Source organism: Phoxinus phoxinus (genome assembly GCF_949152265.1).
Source record: "Phoxinus phoxinus genome assembly, chromosome: 21".
NCBI lineage: Eukaryota > Metazoa > Chordata > Actinopteri > Cypriniformes > Leuciscidae > Phoxinus > Phoxinus phoxinus.
In genome coordinates, this window is record NC_136896.1 from 7,976,191 (window position 1) to 7,998,676 (window position 22,486).

The window sequence follows — 22,486 nt, forward strand, 5'->3', positions numbered from 1 at the left end:
ACTAGCAGCGACAAAAGTTGACTGTGTTGTCGTCTGTGTCTGGGCCAAAAAAGCTGCGCTTGCCTTGAACACACCAAAAGGACTAAAGGCGACTCAACTAGCACGTGCGTTCTGCGTCTGCGTGTAAGTAAATGCCTGTCTATATCAGCAGGTATCAATAGTCTATTTTCGTCATTCAAAAAGGGCTAGGACTACAGCCACAGGACTGCAGCTATACAAACCGTAAACAAAGCAGCGCTTGCTTAGTTACCATTTTGGATATCCGTCACGCTTATCCCTTTCTTCATTACACTCGGCTATTTTTGAAAATATTTGTGCATTTGAATCCTTAGGTAAGATGATTTAAAATAGAACAGCCTTCTGTCTGTACCAACTTGACATCTCTGCTCTCTTTGATCACTTTCGCTTTTAGTCACGTGCACTGACTCGTTTGCTAAGCTGAACAGCCAATCAGAGTTCTCTCTCTCACCGACGGCCTGACGCAGATTCAACATGCTGAATTAGCCTAGAAAAACCTGACGGCTTCCGACTAGAGCCAACGGTGCGGAACACACCAAAAAAAACTAAGCCGACCGACGCTCAAAAACTGCTCGACATTGTCCGATGGCCGACCGTCGGCTTGGTGTGTCCCAGCCTTCACTCGAACATTGAACTGTTTAATTATTTATTGTCTCTCCTCCTAAAGGTATGAGAGGACCCCCCACTTCAGGGGCACCACCTGTCTCAGGTGCACAGAACTATTCTCAGTTTGGGCAAGGAGAAACTCAAAATGGACCACCTCCGATGGGTGCTCCACCACAGAGGTCAGTGACCTGTCATATCAGCACATAACCATGTTCCTTCACCCTTTCCCTGTTATCGATTTTTATTTGGCTTGTATGTTACCTCTTCAGTTTTGTGGTTGACATTAAAAAATGTGTTATAATAAATTTCACTTCAATGCTTAATAAATGCAAAGTGAGTTATTTTTCATGGTTTCTCTGCACTGTCTTGTCTTACTTTGATCTTACTTTAATTGTTCGTTCAGGCCTCCAGTGTCTCAACCTTACACTCCAGCTGTGGTGAATCTCTCTGGTCCTCAGCCCCCGTACGACCAGCAGTTTGGAGCTCCACCTGTCAGCATGCAGCAGATGACCAATCAGATGGCCAGCATGCAGGTTGGCTCCACTGCACCATCCCCTGCAGGCCCAGGCTATGGTAAATAACCTTTTTTGAAAAATGTAACATCATAAAAAGATTTTAGAGCATTGCAGTGATCAACAATTTGTTCTCTTTTTTTTCTTCTAGCCCCTCCCTCCGTATCCCAGGCTCCTATCTCCTCTGCCTACTCGCCTGCAGCTCCTCACACTTTCTCACTCACCTCCACTGCTCCCACACAGCCTCCGCCTACTGAAGCTATGGCTCAGGTTCCCCCTAGGTCCTACTACGGAGCTCCACCTCCTGCCCAGCAGCCTTTCCCGAATGCTGCCCCGCCTTTCTCCTCCACTGGCCCCACTCAGCCCCAAGCCCCCCCACCTGTTTCTCAACAATCCTTCTCTCAAGTTCCGCCTGTCTCTCAGCCTCCGTTTTCCACAGCCATGCCTCCAGGTCCCACCCAGTCATATGGAGGCCCACTTCCTCCAACACAGCCCTCTTTCCCAAGACCTCCACCTCCCACCTCCCAACTGTCCAATTTCCCTGGAGGGCCACCACCCACCTCAACTCCATCTCAGCTCCCAGGAGGCATGCTACCCCAACCACCAGTTTCCCAACCCTCACCTTACCACTCAGTTCCACCTCCAAACACTACTGGGTTTCCACCACAAGTTGGTGCTCCACCAAGGCCCCCCCCTGCTGGAATGCAAGGTCCTCCAATGGCATCACAAGGGCCTCTAATGGCACAGGCTAATCATGTACCCCCTTCACAGCCTGGCATGCCACCTAGTCCTATCAATGCTGGCCTGTCAGGGCCACCACCACAGCCAGGAATGCAGGGATATCCTCCTCAGCAAAATGGTACGCATCATTGTTGCTAACTTCAAACTATTAAAAAAATAATAATCATGTGACAGTTACATGTCAGTGTATTTATGGAAGCTATACAGGTTTGGAACAAGTACCAAATGTTATTTTTGGCAGAACTAAATTTTAACAACCCTAGTAATTACTTCACAAGACTTTGATTTTTGTGAATTGATTTGCCTATGACATTTTTTTCCCTACCAGGTGCTTTCGGGCAGGTCAGAGGTCCTCAGCCTGGCTATGCTGGACCGTATTCTGGGCAGCCAAATTATGGACCGCCACCCGCTGCACCTGCCCCAGCACCAGCCGCCCCGAAGAGGCTTGATCCTGATTCTATTCCAAGCCCGGTATGAACAGCTCAGATCTGACACACACAAATACCTCAAAATCACTGTCCACCACACCTTGTCCCACACATCTACTGTGTTCATTTCTCAAGTGTGTTTTTAACAGGGCTTTAACAGGGAGTTTTTTAGCTTGTTTGCTGTACACCCTGTCACACAGCAGCTTTTAGGCATTGTTCTGTTTTTTGTTGTAAGTAAGAAATGACAACGAGGCAGCTTCACGTAATACAATGTGAGTGGAGAGGGTTGGTTTGTTTTTGGTTTTTGGTTTTAATTGCTCATAGACACTTACCCATTAATTCTAATTTAACATAATCTTGTCAGTTAACAGTTAATGATCGGTTAACGGGCATCATTTGTCGGGACAGGAAAACCCCCAGAAATGAACGTCCCTAGGTTTAGTTCCAACCAGCTCTAACACACATACCTGTAGTTTTCAAATAAGCCTTAAGGACTTGATTAGCTGTATCAGGTGCGTTAATGATAGCATAGGCTTGCATAGGCTGTACTATTTCAATTCCTGATTGGTTGACTGCCAAATTAAAATGTATACGATAAAAGGACATTATTAAACAGTTAATGGCAATTTTAAATAACCGTTTCTGTTCAGAACGATTAAACTTTATTTAATTTCTGTTTTTGTTTGTTCATGTTCCTGTTAATTTAGTTTGTTTATTTTTTTACACACACACACACACACATCCATCATTTTCAGTACTAATGCACTTGGATACACACTCACTCACATACACACAGTCATACCCTCAATATGTAATAAATAATATCTATGTATATAGATGTGTGATGTGGTTGTGTTAAGAAAGGCTTCTGGAGTCTCCTGTGTCTGATGTGCATGCACTATGGTGGCTATAATTAACAACAACAACAACATCCAGATTCATAGATTTTTTTTTTAAGGCTTGAAAATTCTGCACGTGCCACATCACAATAACTGCACACATGTCTCTTATACTGCCTGCTAAACAGTGTGATTAATCATCAGTAATTCTAGGCCTGGAAAACAAAACAGAGGAACCGTAACTGTGGTTACACTTCTGTTTATCTTCTCTGCTCTCTCTCTCTCTTTTTCTTTTGTTTTGGCTTCTCTCTCTATCTCTCTCCTCTATTATCATTTGCTGACTAAATTGTTAAAATGTAAAGCAAGCCTGTGACATGCCGCCTGTGCAGAAAACAAGACATAGAATAGACCCAGACGCAATCCCCAGTCCAGTAAGTGCCTCGTGTCTCTGCTGTTCTGTGTTATACTGTATCCCGATTTCTCTGTTCCTTACTCGTAGGGATGCCAGTGACTCTATCTAGATGAATATTTTATTCTCTGTTCTTATTATGGAGCTTACATGATAGCTCTGTGCAACAGACCAACTTCCTTGTTGAGATGGACACATATAACATGAATACTTAAAGCGATAGTTCACCCAAAAATGAGAGTAGTCAGCATTTACTCACCCTCATGTTGTTCCAAACCGATGACTTACTTTCTTCTATGCCTTTTTTTGTTCATACTGTGGAAGTCAATGGTTTGGTTCCCAACTTTCTTCAAAATGTATTCTTTTGTTTTCCACAGAAGAAAGTTATACAGGTTTGTAACGACATGAGAGAGAGTAAAGAATGACAATTTTCGGCATAATTTTATCCATTTAAATCAATAAATTCTTTAAATGATTTTGGATAATTTACTTGTATTTTTTATAATGTTTAGAGCAGTCATTGGTACCCACCCAAAAACATTCCTATCAACACTCCCGCATGCTATATAGTGACCGTGTGTGCATGATTGGCATGTTCTTATTTATGGTTTAATAGGCTGTCTCTAATGTAAACATTGTGGCCCATCATTTAAAGGAATATTCTGGGTAAGATGCTACTCGAGCTCTGTCGATGGCCTCTATGGGGATGACGAGGGCAGTAATAGAGCTTGAGGGTTGACGTAATTTTGTTGGCCAACCCGGAAGTTGACATATCTCTGGATTTCCCTTGGCAAAAAGATTTTCCAATGGCTTTTGGGTTTTTGCAGAAAATAAGCTAATAATAATTATGCAGTTTCTTGCACTTTTTTTATTTACCAATAAAAAACACTTCCCAATGAGTGGGCTTGATAAGCACAGACCTTATTTCAGGCATTTAACCAAGGAAATTTTGACTTTAGGACGATGGAACCGGAAGTAAAAAAAAAAAGAAAAAGAAAAAAAAGCTTGTTTTTAAAGTCTATGGGACTGTTCAATGATATTAAAGCCAAACAGATTGAGACAGCATGTATCCGATGCTGTTTATTCAGCTTAACCTATTCAACCCTGAATATTCCTTTAATCTGTTTTAGATGCTCAGATGTGGCACTGAACTTTTAAACTTGCTGATCCTGTTTGGATTAGTTCTATATGGGCATACAGAGGTTTATCAGGTGTAAGGTTGGGTTGAGTTGTGTTTGTTCATGAATAAAGGTGTGTCACTCTTTCATAGGCTGATGTTTGTTCTCTCAGATTCAGGTTATCGAGGATGATAAAGCAAACAAGGGAAGTGAACCTTTTACTACAGGGGTCAGAGGTCAAGCCCCACCTCTTGTCACCACCAAATTCCAAGCTAGAGATCAAGGTAAGAATAGAGATTGGATACGTTTAGTGTATGTTTGGAATGGAAAACTAACTTTAATATACTTACTAAATTCTTTAAACTGCATTTTTTTTTAATCATAAGTAAAACGGTAGGCTTTATATCAGAATATTACGGGTTTGAATAAAATATGCTTTTGATTAATCTCTTTAAAGGGAATGCGAGTCCACGCTACATCCGTTGTACAGCCTACAACGTGCCCTGCAATGCCGACATGGCGAAACAGTCCCAGGTGCCCCTGGCTGCTGTCATAAAACCCCTGGCCACTCTGCCTCCAGATGAGGTAAAAGGCCACATATGAATGTTGCTTATTGCCTTGAAAATGATTGCAAAAGGGCCTGTGGGTAATAGCATGTCATTCCTTTTTACTGGCAGTCACCACCATATCTCGTGGATCATGGAGAAAGTGGTCCCATCCGCTGTAATCGCTGTAAGGCCTATATGTGCCCGTACATGCAGTTTATTGAAGGTGGCCGTCGTTTCCAGTGTGGCTTCTGCAGCTGCGTCACAGAGGGTTTGTCATGCTCCAAGAACACGTTTATCATATTGAATTCATTCTAATCAACATCTAATGTTTTTGTTTTTGTTCTCCTTTCACTCTCCTAGTGCCTCCCCATTACTTCCAGCATCTGGATCACACAGGGAAGAGGGTGGACTGCTACGACCGACCGGAGCTCTCAATGGGCAGTTATGAGTTTATGGCTACTGTGGACTACTGTAAGGTACAGTATAAGTTCCAATCGTGCAAGTACAATCTGTGCTGATGTGTGTGAGATTGCTTAATTAAATATTATTTATTGACAGAACAACAAGATTCCTCAACCGCCAGCCTTCATCTTCCTGATTGACGTGTCCTATAATGCTGTGAAGAATGGCATGGTGGGAATCGTATGCCAGGAGCTGAAGACACTCCTGGATTACTTGCCCAGGTGAGAGTTCAAAGTTTGAACCATCAGAAACAACTACAAAAATCTTTTGAGAGTGTTTTTGCATGTATAATAGTATAATTTTGACATTGCCTATTTATTGTTCCTGCAGACAGAATCCTGATGTGGATTCAAACATTCGAGTTGGCTTTGTCACCTACAATAAAGTGCTTCATTTCTATAACGTGAAGGCCTCACTTGCTCAGCCACAGATGATGGTTGTGTCAGATGTGGCTGACATGTTTGTGCCCCTACTGGATGGATTTCTGGTCAATGTCTCGGAGTCCAGGATGGTTATTGAGAGGTAGGCTTCGGTTTTCATACACTACCATTCAAAATTTGGCGGTTGGTAAGATCAAAATACAGGAAAAACGGTAATATTATGTAATATATTAATGCAATTTAAAATGATGATCCTGTGATTGCAAAGCTGAATTTTATCAGGCATTACTCGGGCTGTCATTCTCTCATGATTCTGATATGCTGATTTGGTGCTCAAGAAACATTTCTTATTATCAGTGTTGTGCTGCTTAATATCTTTGTGGAAATCTTTATACATTCTTTTTTTTTAGGATTCATTGAAGAATAGAAAGTTGGAATAAAATTAGTACAATTATAAATGTCATTACTGTCTCTTTAGATCAATTTAATGTATCCTTGATTAATAAAATTGACAATTTCTTTTAAAAAAAAGAAACAAAGGAAATATTAAAGGCTTTGTACCTGAATTTTGACCATCGGAGTGGTTTGATTATTAAAATGTTTGTTGCCCCCCAGTTTGTTGGATCAGATTCCTGAGATGTTTGCAGACACGCGGGAAACTGAGACTGTGTTTGGGCCGGTTATTCAGGCTGGGCTGGAAGCGCTCAAGGTATGTGATCCATCTTATTGCAAGTTTCATAGTCTACAGTGAGTGACATCATCATATGAATGTTAATGATTCCCGCAACTCAACTCATTGTGGTTCAAAATGATGTCAGCCTTGTAGAACCTTTTCAAGGCGGTACATGGGGCATTTCGGAAATGTGTAGTGTTATTCATGGAAGAATTTTTTGTTTGTTTTTTTCACCTGCGTATTTTGTGTCTACCCTGAGTGCAAACACTCCTTTATAAAGACATTTCTGTTTTGTCACCTAGGCTGCAGACTGTGCTGGAAAGCTCTTTGTTTTCCACTCGTCTCTTCCCATTGCTGAGGCTCCAGGCAAACTGAAGAACAGAGAGGATAAGAAACTAGTGGGCACTGATAAAGAGAAGGTACCATGACCGTTTCTTCTTAAATCTCTACTGCTCATTACATTCTGTCTGTCTCTGAAAGAAGCAATCATGAATATACAGACAGTGGCAGTTGAAAATGTATTGTCACCACAGAGACTGAGACCTATGGGAACATTGTAACTAGGGATAGGGGCGATATATTATCATTTGCGATATACCGGTAAAAATTCTCCCCACGATAAGAATAAGTCTTCCCGCAATAATAACGATAAAGCCTAGTTGATGGCGTATTTCTGTTTGGGACCCAATCTCAGCTCACGTGCAGCGGAGTTTATCGCTAAACGAGGAACTACCTCTGCAATCTGGAACTGGTACACACAGATATATTTTCACTCGCCGAACATGGACTGAGTGCTTAGAAGTTTCGCTCTACGACAAGCGATCCGTAAAGCGCACTGTTTCAGTTCATCCCAATGAATGCACAGTGACGCACAGTATACACTAGTGTGAGGCGCCCGACTCGCCGTCACTTTACTGAGAGCGCTCAGTGTTTCTCACACACTCAAAGAGAGCGAGAGAGTCTTACATGCCACGCAGAATTGACGTTCTACATGTAAACAATATTATTTGTTGTATTTTCCTCTTAAAAAGAATGGAGTTCATTTGAAATTATTCAGCCTTTATGAGCAAGCAGAAACTAATGCGCAAACGGTAATCTCATTGGCAGTTCGAGCAAACGCAGATCCGTAGTGCGGTTTATACTGTTATGAATAGAATTTGTAGTAGTAGTATTTTATCAGTATTATTGTTCGTATTTTACATTTCAAACTTGTAATTGTTTGAATTGTAATGATTATTGTGTGATGTTTTACAGTACAGTTGGACTAGGCCTATTTAAACATTATCTGCACGTTTACAGGAGAAACTGCAACTTTTCTATTTCTGCAAGGGCTGGTGTTTGGATTTTTACTGTTTTTTTTTAATTATTTAATGTAATTTGGATATTATAATAGAAGCCTCTTTGATGATGGGTATGTTTTACTTTAGATCAATGTTTGTGTTTCTGAGGCTCTCAAGAATGCATGCAGCTATCACTTTTAGCCAAAAACAGGGGTGAATGGTACTATATTTATATCGTTATCGCAATAAATACCAGTAATATCGTCATATATTTTTAAGCCCATGTCGCCCATCCCTAATTGTAACAGGAGTTTTTTTTATTGTGGTATTTATAAGGACGTTTTTTAGAAAGAGCCTCTCCATTCGACACATCCTGAAATTCCTCCTATTTCTTTTGCAGTCATTATTCCAGCCACAAGTTAGTTTTTACAACACTTTAGCCAAGGAGTGTGTGGCACAGGGTTGCTGTGTGGACCTTTTCATCTTTCCCAACCAGTATGTTGATGTAGCAACGTTAGGGGTGGTCCCCACTTCAACAGGCGGATCTATCTACAAATACACCTACTTCCAGGTAAGAACTATACCACCCAGTTATATTGCCATACATGACCAGATCAAAGAAATCTCCTTAACCAAAAACATGCATTATGATTATTCACTCAATGGTTTATTTCAGTCTTCGACTGACCAGGAGCGTTTCCTCAATGACCTGCGGAGAGATGTGCAGAAGCCGATGGGCTTTGATGCAGTGATGAGGGTCCGCACCAGTACAGGTGAATATACAGCTCTATACACCAGATTATTAATGTTTTCTTCATCCTGCTATTTACTTACCGCAATATATTTATACACTACCATCCAAAAGTTTAAGTTTAAGAATGAAGTTTCTAATTCAAGCAGCATTTATCAGAAATACAGTAAAACAGTTTTAAAATATTATCATTTAACATTACTGTTTTCTATTTTAATATATTTTAACATGTCATTTATTCATGTGATGTCAGACCTGAGTTTTCAGCAGCTTCAATGTCACAATGAGCATTCAGAAATCATTCTATTTTGTTGATTTGGTGCTCAAGAAACGTTTCTTATTACCATTTCAGCATTTCAAACTTTTGAACGGTGGTGTAAATCCCCTCTCATTATGACAGAGGTGCTCAACTTCAAAAGCGAAGAGGGCCACTTTCAAACCGCAATTTTTTTTATTTATAATTGCCCCTCAAAAAGTCCTAATTTATAAATGCGTAATTTTATGATTTGGTTTGTATGACTGTTCTTTGGTCCCAATTTTTTAAAATACGTATTATGAATATTTATTACACAACTTTCAAAGACATGATAAAGCCATTTGACCTTCATCCACTTCCTGTTTATTTATTACAATTTTATCATTGATTTAAAATACTGGCATAAAGGCTGAGTTGAACTTGTGTGCGGTGCTGTGGCAGGTATCCGGGCAACCGACTTCTTTGGTTCCTTCTACATGAGCAACACCACAGATGTAGAGCTGGCAGGACTAGACTGTGACAAGACCGTTACCGTGGAGTTCAGACATGACGACAAGCTCAGCGAGGAAACTGGAGCTTTAATGCAGGTGTGTGTGTGTCTAGTCTTGCACACATATGTGAAGTGTCAGCTACACTGAATTCAGTCAGCTCAACATTTTATCACCTCAGCTGTGCTGACCTTTTTGTCTGTACTTTTTTTTTTCTTCTTCCTCTCCCTTCAGTGTGCTGTTCTTTATACCAGCTGCAACGGTCAGCGACGGCTTCGGATCCATAACATGGCAGTGAACTGCTGCTCTCAGCTGGCAGACCTGTACAGGAACTGTGAAACTGACACCATCATCAACTTCTTCGTCAAATATGGTGAGTGAAACCACACACATCCTCTCAAACCGGTTGGATCAACACCTTCTCACTGCTTCCTGCACTATTATTCTATGGGCCAGCTCTGTTATATTGTTTTGTTTTAATTTGAACAATTCCGATTCTGCACATTGATTCCTATTTTCAATTCCAATAAGGTAAAAAAAAGACACTTGGATATAATTTACATTATACTTTACATTTATTTTAAGTCTTATTGCAAAACATTTAATTGTAGCTGAAAACCATAAATAAAAATCAACAGGCTAAGGAACACTTGCACAAGGATTAAAAAATATCAAAGCAAAAACAACTAGGCTAACTAATATAAATTTCAAGCATTATTAAAGACAAGTGAACACTCGGTAATTAAAAAAGAATGAATAAACAAATTACCAATCGCACAAATAAATACAACTGAACAAAGATACGATTGAAAAGTGTTTTACGATTTTCATGTATTCAGGTACAGAAACTGAAGTCAAATGTAAAATAATGCTGCACGTTATAAATAAATTACATATGCATTACAAATATAGTTACAAAAGTTATTACAAATGTAGTTAAAAAAATTAAGAACAGCGAGTGAATTTTCTGTCTTTAGTTGTTTGATTAACGTTACGGCAGCAGAAATGCTGTCACTTTAAGAGCTGCACAGATTCATTTATACTGTTACACATACATTTTCTTTGTCAACTGTTTGTTTACTAATGACATAACCGACTGTTTACGAGGAAATTTTGACATATTTTTGTGTATATTTGTCCATTCAAGTGCAAAAAGACACGGAAGAGAACTCTGTTCATTATCACGCACTGTACAGTATGAGAAGCAGTATGTTTTGGATTGTGTGCTGAGCACAGAAAACAGCATGCAAGACTTCTTGTGCTTGAATGGTTTAAAGTCATTAAAATGCACACAAAGGAATCGTTAAGAGGAATTTAAATTAAGTATCTGATTCCTGACCTTAAGTATTTGATTCCAGAATTGGAATCGATTTTTGATTCCCATTTAAGTTTAAGTTTTATTTAGCTATATTTTATTTTCATTTTATTTATTTTCTTTTGATTTAACTTTTTTGTTTAATTTTTGGTTTGTTTTTCATTTTGTTTTTAGTTTTGTTTTCAAGAGGGAAAGTTCTCTCCTCCGTCTACACACATCTTTAAATAAAACTAGACTGCAAAGTCATGAATCAATTGTCATGATTGATCGTCATAACCATCAACACCTACATATTCAGCAGCTTCGTGGGCCATTATTATGCATTTCACATGTTAGTTATTCATAATATCGGTAATTTTCTTTTAGGAGTCTTAAAGGTCCAGTTTAAATTTTCTTAATTGTTCTGGGACCATCAGAATTCATTTAAAAAATATATGTTGTTGTATGTGTTTGCAGCATATCGGAGTGTACTCAGCAGTCCTACCAAGAATGTACGTGATAGCCTGGTGAATCAGTGTGCACAGATCTTAGCCTGTTACCGCAAGAATTGTGCCAGTCCATCTTCAGCAGGACAGGTAAGTAAAGAAACCCACCCACAAAAACACAGTGCTATAGTGAAGACCAATACGGTTTCTAATGATTTTATATATACTCAAGTTACCATTCAAAAGTTTGGGGTTGATAAGATTTTTGTTTTTGAAAAAAGTCTCTTATGCTCACAGAGGCTGCATGTTTTGGATAAAAAATACAGTAAAAAGCGAAATATTAAATTATATTGAAATATTAAAAAACATAAAAAATCTTACAGAGCCCAAACTTTTGACTTGAATGGTAGTGTGTGTATATATATATACATTAAAATATTATATGCTGAATATATATATATATACACACAGGGTTTGAAATTTACCTTTTCACTCGCCAGCCTATTTGGCTATTAAATTGTTACCAGCCATTCAGAACATCTACTAGCCAAAACATAAACCAGATCATCAGTCACAGCTTAGATTTAAATATATTTATTATTAAATCTGATTGAATCATTGTATTGTTTTCAGCTTTACGACAGTCAATACTTTGTGGATACCCTTCAAATAAAAGGAAATGGAAATAAAAATAAAAGCAAAATTCTCTGTGACTTCTCTTATAATTACCTGCACGTGGCAATAAATACGCTAGGGTGCTTTTTGGCCAAAAGTCTTGGACATCCGGCATTTATGAGAGCGGTTTGGAAAAAGTAGTCTCTTAATTGTCTCCTAGGGCTCTGGCGGCACAGCAGACGGGAAGCGCCACACCGCAGACATCTCACAGGCAGGTTTATCGCACACCGGTCGCGTCTTACTATACTCGCGTTCTCAAGTTCAATGCGGCAATCCAAAACATTGAATCTAATCACAACACACGCAATAGTTCACTTCAAGAATGAACAGTGGCGTCGATAAGTTTGAAGTAAGGTATTTGAAAAAACTTTGCAAACGGAAAGCGAAAGTGCGACGTATATACAATAAATATCTTGTACAATACAAGATCTCCTAGGCGTTTCTCTGTGTGCGTCCCTTTCTACGCATTGTTTTGCTAATGTTTGAGGCTCTTTTTAGGGGAAGGGCTTTGATAGCGATGCCATGCAAAGTGACTATTGTGATAATTTATGAATTATAACCTGCCAAATTGGGTAGTGTGTTGATATGCGTTCCCTGCCACAGTGGATTTTCACCCGCATTTGGTCGGGTGTTCATTTCAAACCCTATTTATATTAGGGCTGTCAACGTTAACACATGCACTTCATTAAAAAGCATTCAAATAATTTTACGCAAATAAATTGCTTAAGCACATTTTTAGCTGTTATCCAGTAAACAAATTAATTCACACAATCAGTCCAAAACAGCGCTAATGTAAAGAAAACCAGGCTTATTACATCAGAGATGGCAGAGAGAACAGTGATTCACTCATGGCCATTTTCAATGAATGACTTAACAGAACGTCAAAAAATTACACGTTTCTCGGCTGAATAAAGCAAACCAGCGTCCTCGCTTGTAAAGTTTTGATAGATTGTAATCAAGGTGAAGACGTTTGCGGTGACGTACAGGAGTGGTACAGTATGCATGCGTGAGTCCGTTATATTGATGTGCAAACAAACAGTGCATGTGCGCTCTCGATGCACTGATCGCACATTGTATTCATGCACATTCAGGATAATGTTTTTATCTGTCTTGTGTATGTTGCTGTGTTTAGTAATTCTGAATGGATCCCTGTAGTAGGTATATGGAGTCAGGTCAAGGTGAATAGTATATATATATATATATATATATATATATATATATATATATATATATATATATATATTTTTTTTTTTTTTTTTAATCTCATCTCCATGTTGTCTTGATCTGTATCACAAACTTTTTGCTGTTGCACTGTACACATACTGTACACTTCATTCTGAAAAGTTTTTTTTGTTGTTTTTTTCATGGGTGCTTTGGTGTGTTTAAATTTATGTACTATATTGACTCCTTATCGTTAATCAAATTAGTTTTTGATTTATTTTCATTATCAATTTTTACCAATTAGATGTTACAGCCCTTTACTTTGCGGTATATAGCAAATGATGACAAAATATGTATTGATATTTTCTTGTCTATTTGTCTGTGTACAGTTGATTTTACCAGAATGCATGAAGCTGCTGCCCGTGTATCTGAACTGTGTGTTGAAGAGTGACGTTCTGCAGCCCGGGGCGGACGTCTCCCTGGATGACCGGGCCTACCTGAGGCAGCTGGTTAGCGCTATGGATGTGGCCGAAAGCCATGTGTTCTTCTACCCTCGGCTGCTTCCGCTGGTGAGAGACAAACACAGTAATATCACATCACCCCATTTGATATTGTAACTGAGCTGTGATGGTTACGTTCTCGGTTTCTCTACAGCAACAGCTGGATGTTGAGAGCATGTCTCTGCCTGTGGCAGTGAGAGACTCGGAGGAGAGACTGTCTAGGGGAGGAGTGTACCTCTTAGAGAATGGATTGAATATTTTCCTTTGGGTGGGGGCCAATGCCCAGCAGGAGCTGCTTCAGAACATCTTTGGCACAACTGCCTTCAGCCAGATAGACCCCGGCATGGTACGACCCTTTGTAAATGCTATATTTAAAAGAAAATTGTCCATAAATCATTTGTTTTTTACCTCATACAGAAGCAGTTTTATAGCTCCACCTTATAAGCACATGAAACTTTAACACTTTACCCAAGATACTTGAACTGTTTTTGCATGCTAAATTTTGTCTTTAAAAATGTTATGTGAACATTGGCACTTTTTATTGTGTTTTGCTGGTTTAGACCTCTCTGCCGGCTTTGGATAATCCTTTTTCAAAGAGACTGAAGGAGATTATCGAGTCTGTCAGGGCACAGCGCTCACGATACATGAAGGTAAATGCGTCACATGGCTTGATATTTTACTTCCGCAGATTTTCGTGATTTGGACAGCAGAAAAGATTGTTTGAAAGCTTAGATCACTTGTGTTGATATTTTATTCACTACAGTACAATACAATTATTAGCAAAATCAGATGAGCATGAGGAATATGAAGGCAAGATAATCCAGGAATTATGTATGACTTTGACTAAGGGGAAAAAGGGAGTATTTTCCAGTCCAGATTAATGTTCATCTGTGATTTATTTCTCACTACTGGGTCACTCATGATTATAGGGTGTTTTTACACTGGAGTCCTCCTGAAAATAACCATATTTAGACCAAAAAAAGGAACTAGCTTGCTTTCACACTGTCCGTGACCGTTTATGGACCACATAGCCATGTTGGGGATTTAATTGATTTATTCATTTTAACGGGTGGGTTCTGGAAAATGGTTATTGTTGTTTTGACTTTTTTTGTATGTGTTTTTGTTTTACTTTATGTAATAATTAGAGATGCACCGATTTATCGGCTGGTGACCGGAATTGGCCGATTTTCGCGCTGTCTATTTTTGTTGCGCTGCTCACGCTCCATTAAAGTGAAAGCACACTTTTGATGGATAAAATAAATAGGATTTCACACAAAAAGTGCCCAAACTGAACAGAATTTGCATGTCTAGTGTGTTTTAACAAGAACTGGAGTAGGGTGTGTCAGAAAAGAAAGACTCAAAAATATTTAAAGAAAATGTACCCATTTAAACTCGTTTTTATTATTCAGTTTGGGTAAAAGTACATGACGTTTTATTAAAAAAAAAAAAATATATATATATATATATAAAAAGTGTGTGCTGTAAAGTGGTTCAAAAATGAAATCAGAATCAGCTAAAATCGGTATCGGCAGGTCAAACTCAATCGGAATCGGCCTAGAAAATTGTAGCTACCCCACTTGAAATGATGATCAAATTACTCCTTAAACTGATGTTTCCATTAGCATTTTATTCGTGACACTCATGTAGACACCGTAAGAGCTACAGCAAAAACACAAACAATAAAAACAAACACTGTCACTCAAACACATTAACCAACATCACAATAAAACGATACAATTACAAAAAATAATAAACATCAAACTTAGTTTACCTTATAACCCTCAAGTGGGATGCACAAAACTTCATGAGGGGGAGAAAACCGTCATGTATCACAAGCTGCGTCCTTCACAAAAGTGTGCGCACATACACATAGCGGAAATAGAGCGCGCTTTATACACATGTTGGTGCACGTTAAGGCCGTATCATAATAAAAGTCCTTCAAATAATTATACATAAATCGGTACAGACCTTACAAATTCAAGCAAATTAACAATCCTTTACACTCCCACCAAATCATGCGTTATAATAAACAAATGATTTCAAAATTACAATGACACTTCAAACAATACAAAACAACAACAAAAAATAAAGAAACAAACAAACTTTAACAAGTCTCCAACAGTAAAACCAACTTCTGAATAGGACGTTCAATTACAGAAGGCTTCCCTAGACGTTCTCCCTTCTTTCCAAGATTTTTGTCACCAAGATGAACCCTAACTCTCCTCACAAGTCCATCCGAATCTATGGTCGTTTCTACAATCCTACCTAACAACCATTTGTGCCTAGGTAGATCATTGTCCTTGACGATCACTATGTCCCCAATTGACAAATTTCTCTTAGGGGTGTGCCAACGCTGTCTGACTGCAATGTTTGAGAGATACTCTTTACGCCAGCGACTCCAAAATTGTTCAGCAAGATATTGGACATGGCGCCACCTTTTTCTGGCATAAAGATCTTCTTTAGTGAACTTGCCTGGAGGAGGTAAGGCAATGGTGGATTTCATGGTAAGAAAATGATTTGGCGTTATGGGTTCAAGGCTATTTGGGTCACTTAAATTGTTGACAGTGAGTGGGCGACTGTTTACAATTGACATGGCTTCGTAAAAGAACGCTCTTAAAGATGAATCGTCAATCCTTTCAGAAGCAATTAAAAGTGTAGACTGGAGGACACTTCTGACAGTCCTAATTTGTCGCTCCCATACACCTCCTGTATGACTTGCACATGGTGCATTCATAACAAAGTCGCATTGATTCAAAGCCAAGAAGTTATTCAACTTCTCAGTGTCAAGTTCTTGGAGTGCTTCAGCCAACTCATTCTTAGCCCCCACAAAGTTGCTCCCTTGATCAGATCTAATCTGCCGCACAGCTCCACGTATGGCAATAAAACAGCGCAAGCTATTAATGAAGGAATCTGTTGACATTGAATCAAGCATCTCAATATGAATGGCACGGGAAGACAGACAAGTGAAGATCAATCCATATCTTTTGTGCACCTTTCGTCCTAGTTTCACAGAAAATGGGCCAAAACAATCCATACCACAGTAAGTGAATGGTGGAGAAGGATTCACTCTCTCTGAAGGCAAGTCAGCCATCTTTTGCTCTTCTGTTGGACGCCTGTGTTTTCTACAGGTAACACAATTACGCACATGAGATGCTACAACACGATTGATGCCTGGGATCCAAAACCCCCTTGAACGAATCTCATTGATGGTAAATCCTTTACCTTGATGTTTAACTCTTTCATGGCAGTCAGCTATGATCATTTTTGTAATGTGATGGTCTTTGGGGATAATTGTAGGATGTTTGAGTAGACTACAAAGAGAAGAATTGCGAAGTCTTCCTCCCACCTTAAGCACACCAGCACTATCGAGAAATGGATCAAGGTTGTACAATTCATTGTGAGATGACAATTGGATACCCTTACTTAATGCTTTCAATTCAATTTCAAACACATGTCTTTGCAGAAGTTTGATTATGTGGCTCTCAGCCTTTTCTCTTTCCTCAACTGTAGAAAGTCTGTTTGACTTATCCTTGCGAATCCGTCGTTGAATACGTGCAATTGCTCCTATTACCTGAGACCAAGTTGAGAACTTTGACAGGCGATTTATAATGGTTTCCTGTTCCACTGCTTTTGTGTTAAGCGTTTGAGAGCATCTGACTTCTGAGTCACCTAGTTGTAATTCTGTAATCTCGTTGGCGGGAAGAACCATCTCCTTATTCCATAAGAACCTTGGCCCTGTGAACCAGTCAGATGAAATCATTTCATCAACAGTGAGACCTCTTGAGACATGATCTGCAGGATTGTCCTTTGTTGGAACATACCGCCATTGCTGCGGAACTGTACTTAAATGAATCCTTTGTACTCTGTTAGCAACAAACGTATGAAATCGTCTGGCCTCATTATTGATATATCCCAGAACAACCTTGGAGTCAGTCCAGAAAAACTCTGTGATGTCAGTAAACCGAAGTTCTTGCTTAAGGATTTTACTGACATTCACTGAAACGACTGCAGCCGTCAACTCCAACCTTGGAATAGTTGTAATCTTTAAAGGAGATACACGAGACTTCCCCATGGCAAGAGCAACATGGACATTTTTACTTTCATTCTTCAATCTCAGATATGAGCACTGTCCATAGCCACTAGTACTAGCATCTGAAAAATGATGCAGCTCTACTTCCGTTACCTTTCCAAACCCAGGAGGAGCATATGTGCGGGGAATATTCACTTTCTTCAAGTTGCCCAAATCTCTTTTCCAGCACTCCCAACTTGGCTGCAACTCATTTCTCAGTGTGTCGTCCCAACCTGTACCATGTCTGCATACTTCCTGAAGTATTTTCTTTCCATGAAGAATGAATGGAGCCAAGAACCCTAATGGGTCATACAATGATGCAATCGTAGATAAGATTCCACGTCGAGTTGCTGGCTGTTCCTTGAGAGAAATATCAAACTTAAAACAATCACGTTCCATGTTCCACTGAATCCCCAATGTTCGCTCTGTCAAGGAATCAAATGAGAGATCAGGTTCCTTTACATTGATTGCTCGTTCTGAGGGAGGAATACTTTCCAGCACAGCATTATAATTGGACACAAATTTGTGAAGTCTAAGGCCACCAATGGCACAAAGGTCTCGGGCTTCTTGAGCAAGTTGAATTGCATCCTCTGTCGTTTGTACACTTGTAACACCATCATCTACATAGAAATCATTCATTACAAACTGAAATCCCAAAGGGTACTGATCCTTGTTACCTTCAGCCAAATGCTTCAATCCATAGTTCACACATCCTGGAGATGAAGACGCTCCAAAGAGATGAACTGTCATTCTGTACTCTTGAGGTTGTTCTTTTAAGTCTCCATTTTTCCACCACAAGAAACGCAGAAAGTCTCTGTCTGCTTCAGGCACATGGAACTGATGAAACATTTTCTCAATATCACATATTAAAGCAACAGGGTGCTGGCGAAATCTAAGAAGAACACCGGTCAAATTGTTCATCAAGTCAGGTCCTTGCAGGAGATGATCATTTAAACTTATTCCACCATACCTCGCAGAACAATCAAAAACAACTCTCAGCTTATCTGGTTTCTTCGGGTGATAAACACCGTGATGAGGAACATACCATTTTTTACCTTGACTCCCTCCATCTTTAACTTCCTCTGCCTCTCCTCTGTCAATGACCTCCTCCATAAATTTGACATAATGCTCTTTGTACCTTTGGTCCTTTAACAATTTTCTCTTTAGATGGTTAAGTCTCACAAGAGCAAGTTGTCTGTTGTCCGGCAAATTAGGTCTCTCTTTAAAGGGTAGAGGCATTTCATAGTGTCCAGAGCTATTTCTCTTTATACCATCACTTAATTTGTTCAAAAAGGTGATGTCATCTTGGGAAAGAGTTTTGTCATCATCATTAGCATCCTTAAAATCAGATTCTAAAATGCGTATGGCATCTGCTGGAGTCAATGAAGGAATTTCTTTAACAGAAAGTCTATGACAGAGACTAGTGATACCTGAAGAGTCAAGCCTGGGTAATGAAGGTCCAACAATGCTCCAACCCAAATCAGTCTTGACCGCATAAGGTTCGTCATTCTCTCCTAAAATCGCTTGTCTTGGTGCCAGCGCTCTAGCACAATTATAGCCAATCAAAAGACCAGCTTCACAGTCCTTCAAAGAGGGCATCTCCTCAGCAATTGCAGAAAGATGATTCCAACGTTTGGCTGTTTCACACGTAGGTATATGTGCATGGTTGACAGGAATACAATCTTTAGTGTAGACAGGGGGGAGTTCAATGTAAGTGGCAGAGCTATAACCCCTTACACGAAGTCCTGAAATCCTTTCACTCTTCACTATGGTATCCTTTCCAGTCATGGTGGTCAGTTTTAACTTGACAGGAAATTTATCTGCCTGCAAGACATTGCTCACTTCTTGGTCGATAAAGGTTGTATCACTTTGTGAATCGAGCAAGGCATAAACTAGTTTTTCCGTACTCACATTGTTGCTTGATGATAACCATACTGGCACAACCATCGATGTATAAGATGATCCCTTTCCAGCCACACTCAGAGACAGAACGGCTGTTGACTCATCTTCTAACCTTGGAGCAGATGCCGTTAATGGAATTAGCCTTTCTCTTTTGGTGAAGTTATCGTCGTGAAGGCAAGTAGGATGTTTCCCTTTACATGAGTTACAGGAATGACGATGGCGACAGTCTCTTGCACTATGGCCAGTTTTCAAACATGCATAACAAAGATTATTTTCCTTTACATATGCCCGTCGTTCTGCTAGTGTCTTGGTCATCAGTTTGGAACAATCATAGAGCTGATGTTTAGGATCTTGACAAAACACACAGGGAGGTTTGACATTTTTCTTGATGATCTTTGGTCTGTCAAGTCCCAAATCGGTCTGAGTATTAAGGACATTAGCTTTATTTCCCTTGGACTCTCTGAAAGTTTGTTTGTTACCAGATGTTAAACTGAGAGCATAAGATGACGTGACTGGATTACAACCAATCTCTGCTTCAAATGAAACAAAGGCTGCAAAGGTCTTGAAGTCAGGAAAATCCTTATTGTCTCGCAAGGTTTGTGTAACTTGTCGATTCCAACGTGAAGCAGCCCATTCAGGTAGTTTTTGAACTAACTTTTGGTTTTCGTCACAGTCATTTAAGATTTGTAAACTTGCAACATGAGGTATGGCATCTTGACAGGCATTAAGAAAGTCCGAAAATTCTCTAAGTCCAATAGCATCCCTTGACTGAATTTTTGGCCAATTTGCAAGCTTCTGGCGAAAAGCACGTTGAATCGTAAATGGTTGACCATACCTTTGATCTAATTTACTCCAGGCATCCTTATAAGCTTCGTCGTCACTCCTGTAGAAGGTACCATCCAAGGTTTTGCGTGCCGATCCACCCACATACCTTTTTAGATAATAAAGTTTGTCAGCAGCAGATATACTCTTTCGATCGATCAATGACGTAAAAGAAGCCTTCCACTCAACATATTGAATGGGATCACCGTTAAACACAAAGGGCTCTGGAGCTGGCAATCTGTTCAAATTTATGCTGTCTTGTAGGGCTTGAACAAGAAAAGGCAGTTCATTTTGAGATGGAGATATATCATTAGCAGGTTGGCTAGAAAAGCTTGGAGGCAGGCAATGTTGTTCTCTGATAACACGGTTTGTTGAAGGATTGTCAACTTCCTGCACTGCTATCCGATTATAGGCCTCGAACCTTGCCTGTGCTACTTTTAAATCCCTTTCCGCCTGTAACTGCTCTAGTTCACGTTTTTGAGCATCTAGGTCTCTTTCTTGTTTTTCTTGCAAGTCTTGAATTTTTTCCTTCCGTTTATTTTCCTCCATTAGCATTTTGTACTCCACTTCCTTTGCCGCCAATTCTGCTGCTGCTTCAGCATGTTTTGATGCTACACATGAAGATGCAGAACGATGACTTGACTGAGCACTAGACTTATGGCTAATTCGAGAAACAGTGGAGCCATAGATAGAACGAGCATGGCTAGATTCAAGTAAATCTTTTAAGCGATGTTTTACTTGTTCTACATCAAATTCATCAATGCCTGATATTCTTTCATAAGCAACTTTCATTATTTCTGTTGTCACAGCCTCACAAGCATCAATACGACGTCTCAGTTCAGTAGATGGCGTGACATAATTTCTAACTTCAACATAGATACGCATAACCTTCTCCTTTTCCTCTTCCAGGGTGTCAATTAGAGTTGCTAGCTGGCTTTCAGAAATATCAGACTTGAGTTGATCTCTAGCCTTACGTGCCGACATTTTCCATTGTTCATACATTGAAATAAGCTTTCTTTCTTTCTTCTGAATTTCATCCTTTTGAAATGCAAGCATTTTTTCTGTAGGATTTCGTGGACGAACAGAACGTCGAGGACCTTGAGAGTTTTCTTGAAGTTTACTTTTAAGTTCACTCAAAGTTTGTTCTTTAGCCTCAATTGTCTCTATTATCTGTGGTCTATTTAAACTCTCTGTTGATGTGTGATACTCATTATTAAGGGTTTCAATATCATGTTGGAGACTATTTATCAGCCCTTCACATTCAACATTATCAAAGGAACAATTTGGCTCTGTCATTTTAAAATTACCAGATTAACACACAGTAATATAAAATGTCCAGCACAGTTAAAAGGTCATTTAAATTCCCAAACAGTAACGTTAATCATGTAGCCTCAAACATTAATATCAAGTGTTTTTTAAAATAACCCCCTTTTAAAGACAAATATTTCCTTTAAAACTCGTATAAATATCCCTTCTTCAGACACAACATATTATTTGGTCTTTCAAAATGCTTTAAACATTTCAACCCTTGTTTTAAACTTGAAGAAAATGTCTGTCGTTGGTTAAATGTTTCACCTTAATATCCGTTTACTGCTGTAGAAGTGCGTAGAGGGATAAATGTCACCTGAAGAAGAACACAGTCTTTCGCAATCCGTAGTGTATCGCTTAATCCTTGATTTCAGCCGTAGTTATCCATAAACGAACCACATTTGACCATCGGAAATCGACCTGCTGCCCGTGAACATCCACTTCTTAAAGACCCGTCGGCATGGACACCAGTCATTAACGCAGCAGACGAACGACGAATGGCCAAGCTCTTACTGTAGCTACCCCACTTGAAATGATGATCAAATTACTCCTTAAACTGATGTTTCCATTAGCATTTTATTCGTGACACTCATGTAGACACCGTAAGAGCTACAGCAAAAACACAAACAATAAAAACAAACACTGTCACTCAAACACATTAACCAACATCACAATAAAACGATACAATTACAAAAAATAATAAACATCAAACTTAGTTTACCTTATAACCCTCAAGTGGGATGCACAAAACTTCATGAGGGGGAGAAAACCGTCATGTATCACAAGCTGCGTCCTTCACA

The 22,486-nt window shown here is 39.4% G+C and overlaps 1 protein-coding gene across 4 annotated transcripts in view; it reads left to right on the plus strand.

The window, feature by feature from the left end:
* The window catches only part of sec24c (SEC24 homolog C, COPII coat complex component), a 29,251-nt gene that overhangs the window by 4,406 nt on the left and 2,359 nt on the right, over positions 1-22,486 (plus strand). For 2 of the 4 annotated variants that reach the window (XM_079594390.1, XM_079594392.1), the window contains 21 exons: positions 686-803; positions 1,028-1,197; positions 1,288-1,995; positions 2,206-2,348; positions 4,844-4,955; positions 5,129-5,256; positions 5,349-5,487; positions 5,580-5,695; positions 5,778-5,902; positions 6,012-6,203; positions 6,677-6,770; positions 7,037-7,153; positions 8,415-8,585; positions 8,691-8,787; positions 9,463-9,608; positions 9,744-9,882; positions 11,281-11,399; positions 12,085-12,135; positions 13,475-13,654; positions 13,740-13,931; positions 14,146-14,235. In XM_079594390.1, coding sequence (XP_079450516.1) covers positions 686-803; positions 1,028-1,197; positions 1,288-1,995; positions 2,206-2,348; positions 4,844-4,955; positions 5,129-5,256; positions 5,349-5,487; positions 5,580-5,695; positions 5,778-5,902; positions 6,012-6,203; positions 6,677-6,770; positions 7,037-7,153; positions 8,415-8,585; positions 8,691-8,787; positions 9,463-9,608; positions 9,744-9,882; positions 11,281-11,399; positions 12,085-12,135; positions 13,475-13,654; positions 13,740-13,931; positions 14,146-14,235 — 3,347 coding nt within the window. The remainder of the gene's footprint in view (positions 1-685; positions 804-1,027; positions 1,198-1,287; positions 1,996-2,205; positions 2,349-4,843; positions 4,956-5,128; positions 5,257-5,348; positions 5,488-5,579; positions 5,696-5,777; positions 5,903-6,011; positions 6,204-6,676; positions 6,771-7,036; positions 7,154-8,414; positions 8,586-8,690; positions 8,788-9,462; positions 9,609-9,743; positions 9,883-11,280; positions 11,400-12,084; positions 12,136-13,474; positions 13,655-13,739; positions 13,932-14,145; positions 14,236-22,486) is intronic. The other 2 variants (XM_079594391.1, XM_079594393.1) reach the window with 1 other exon arrangement.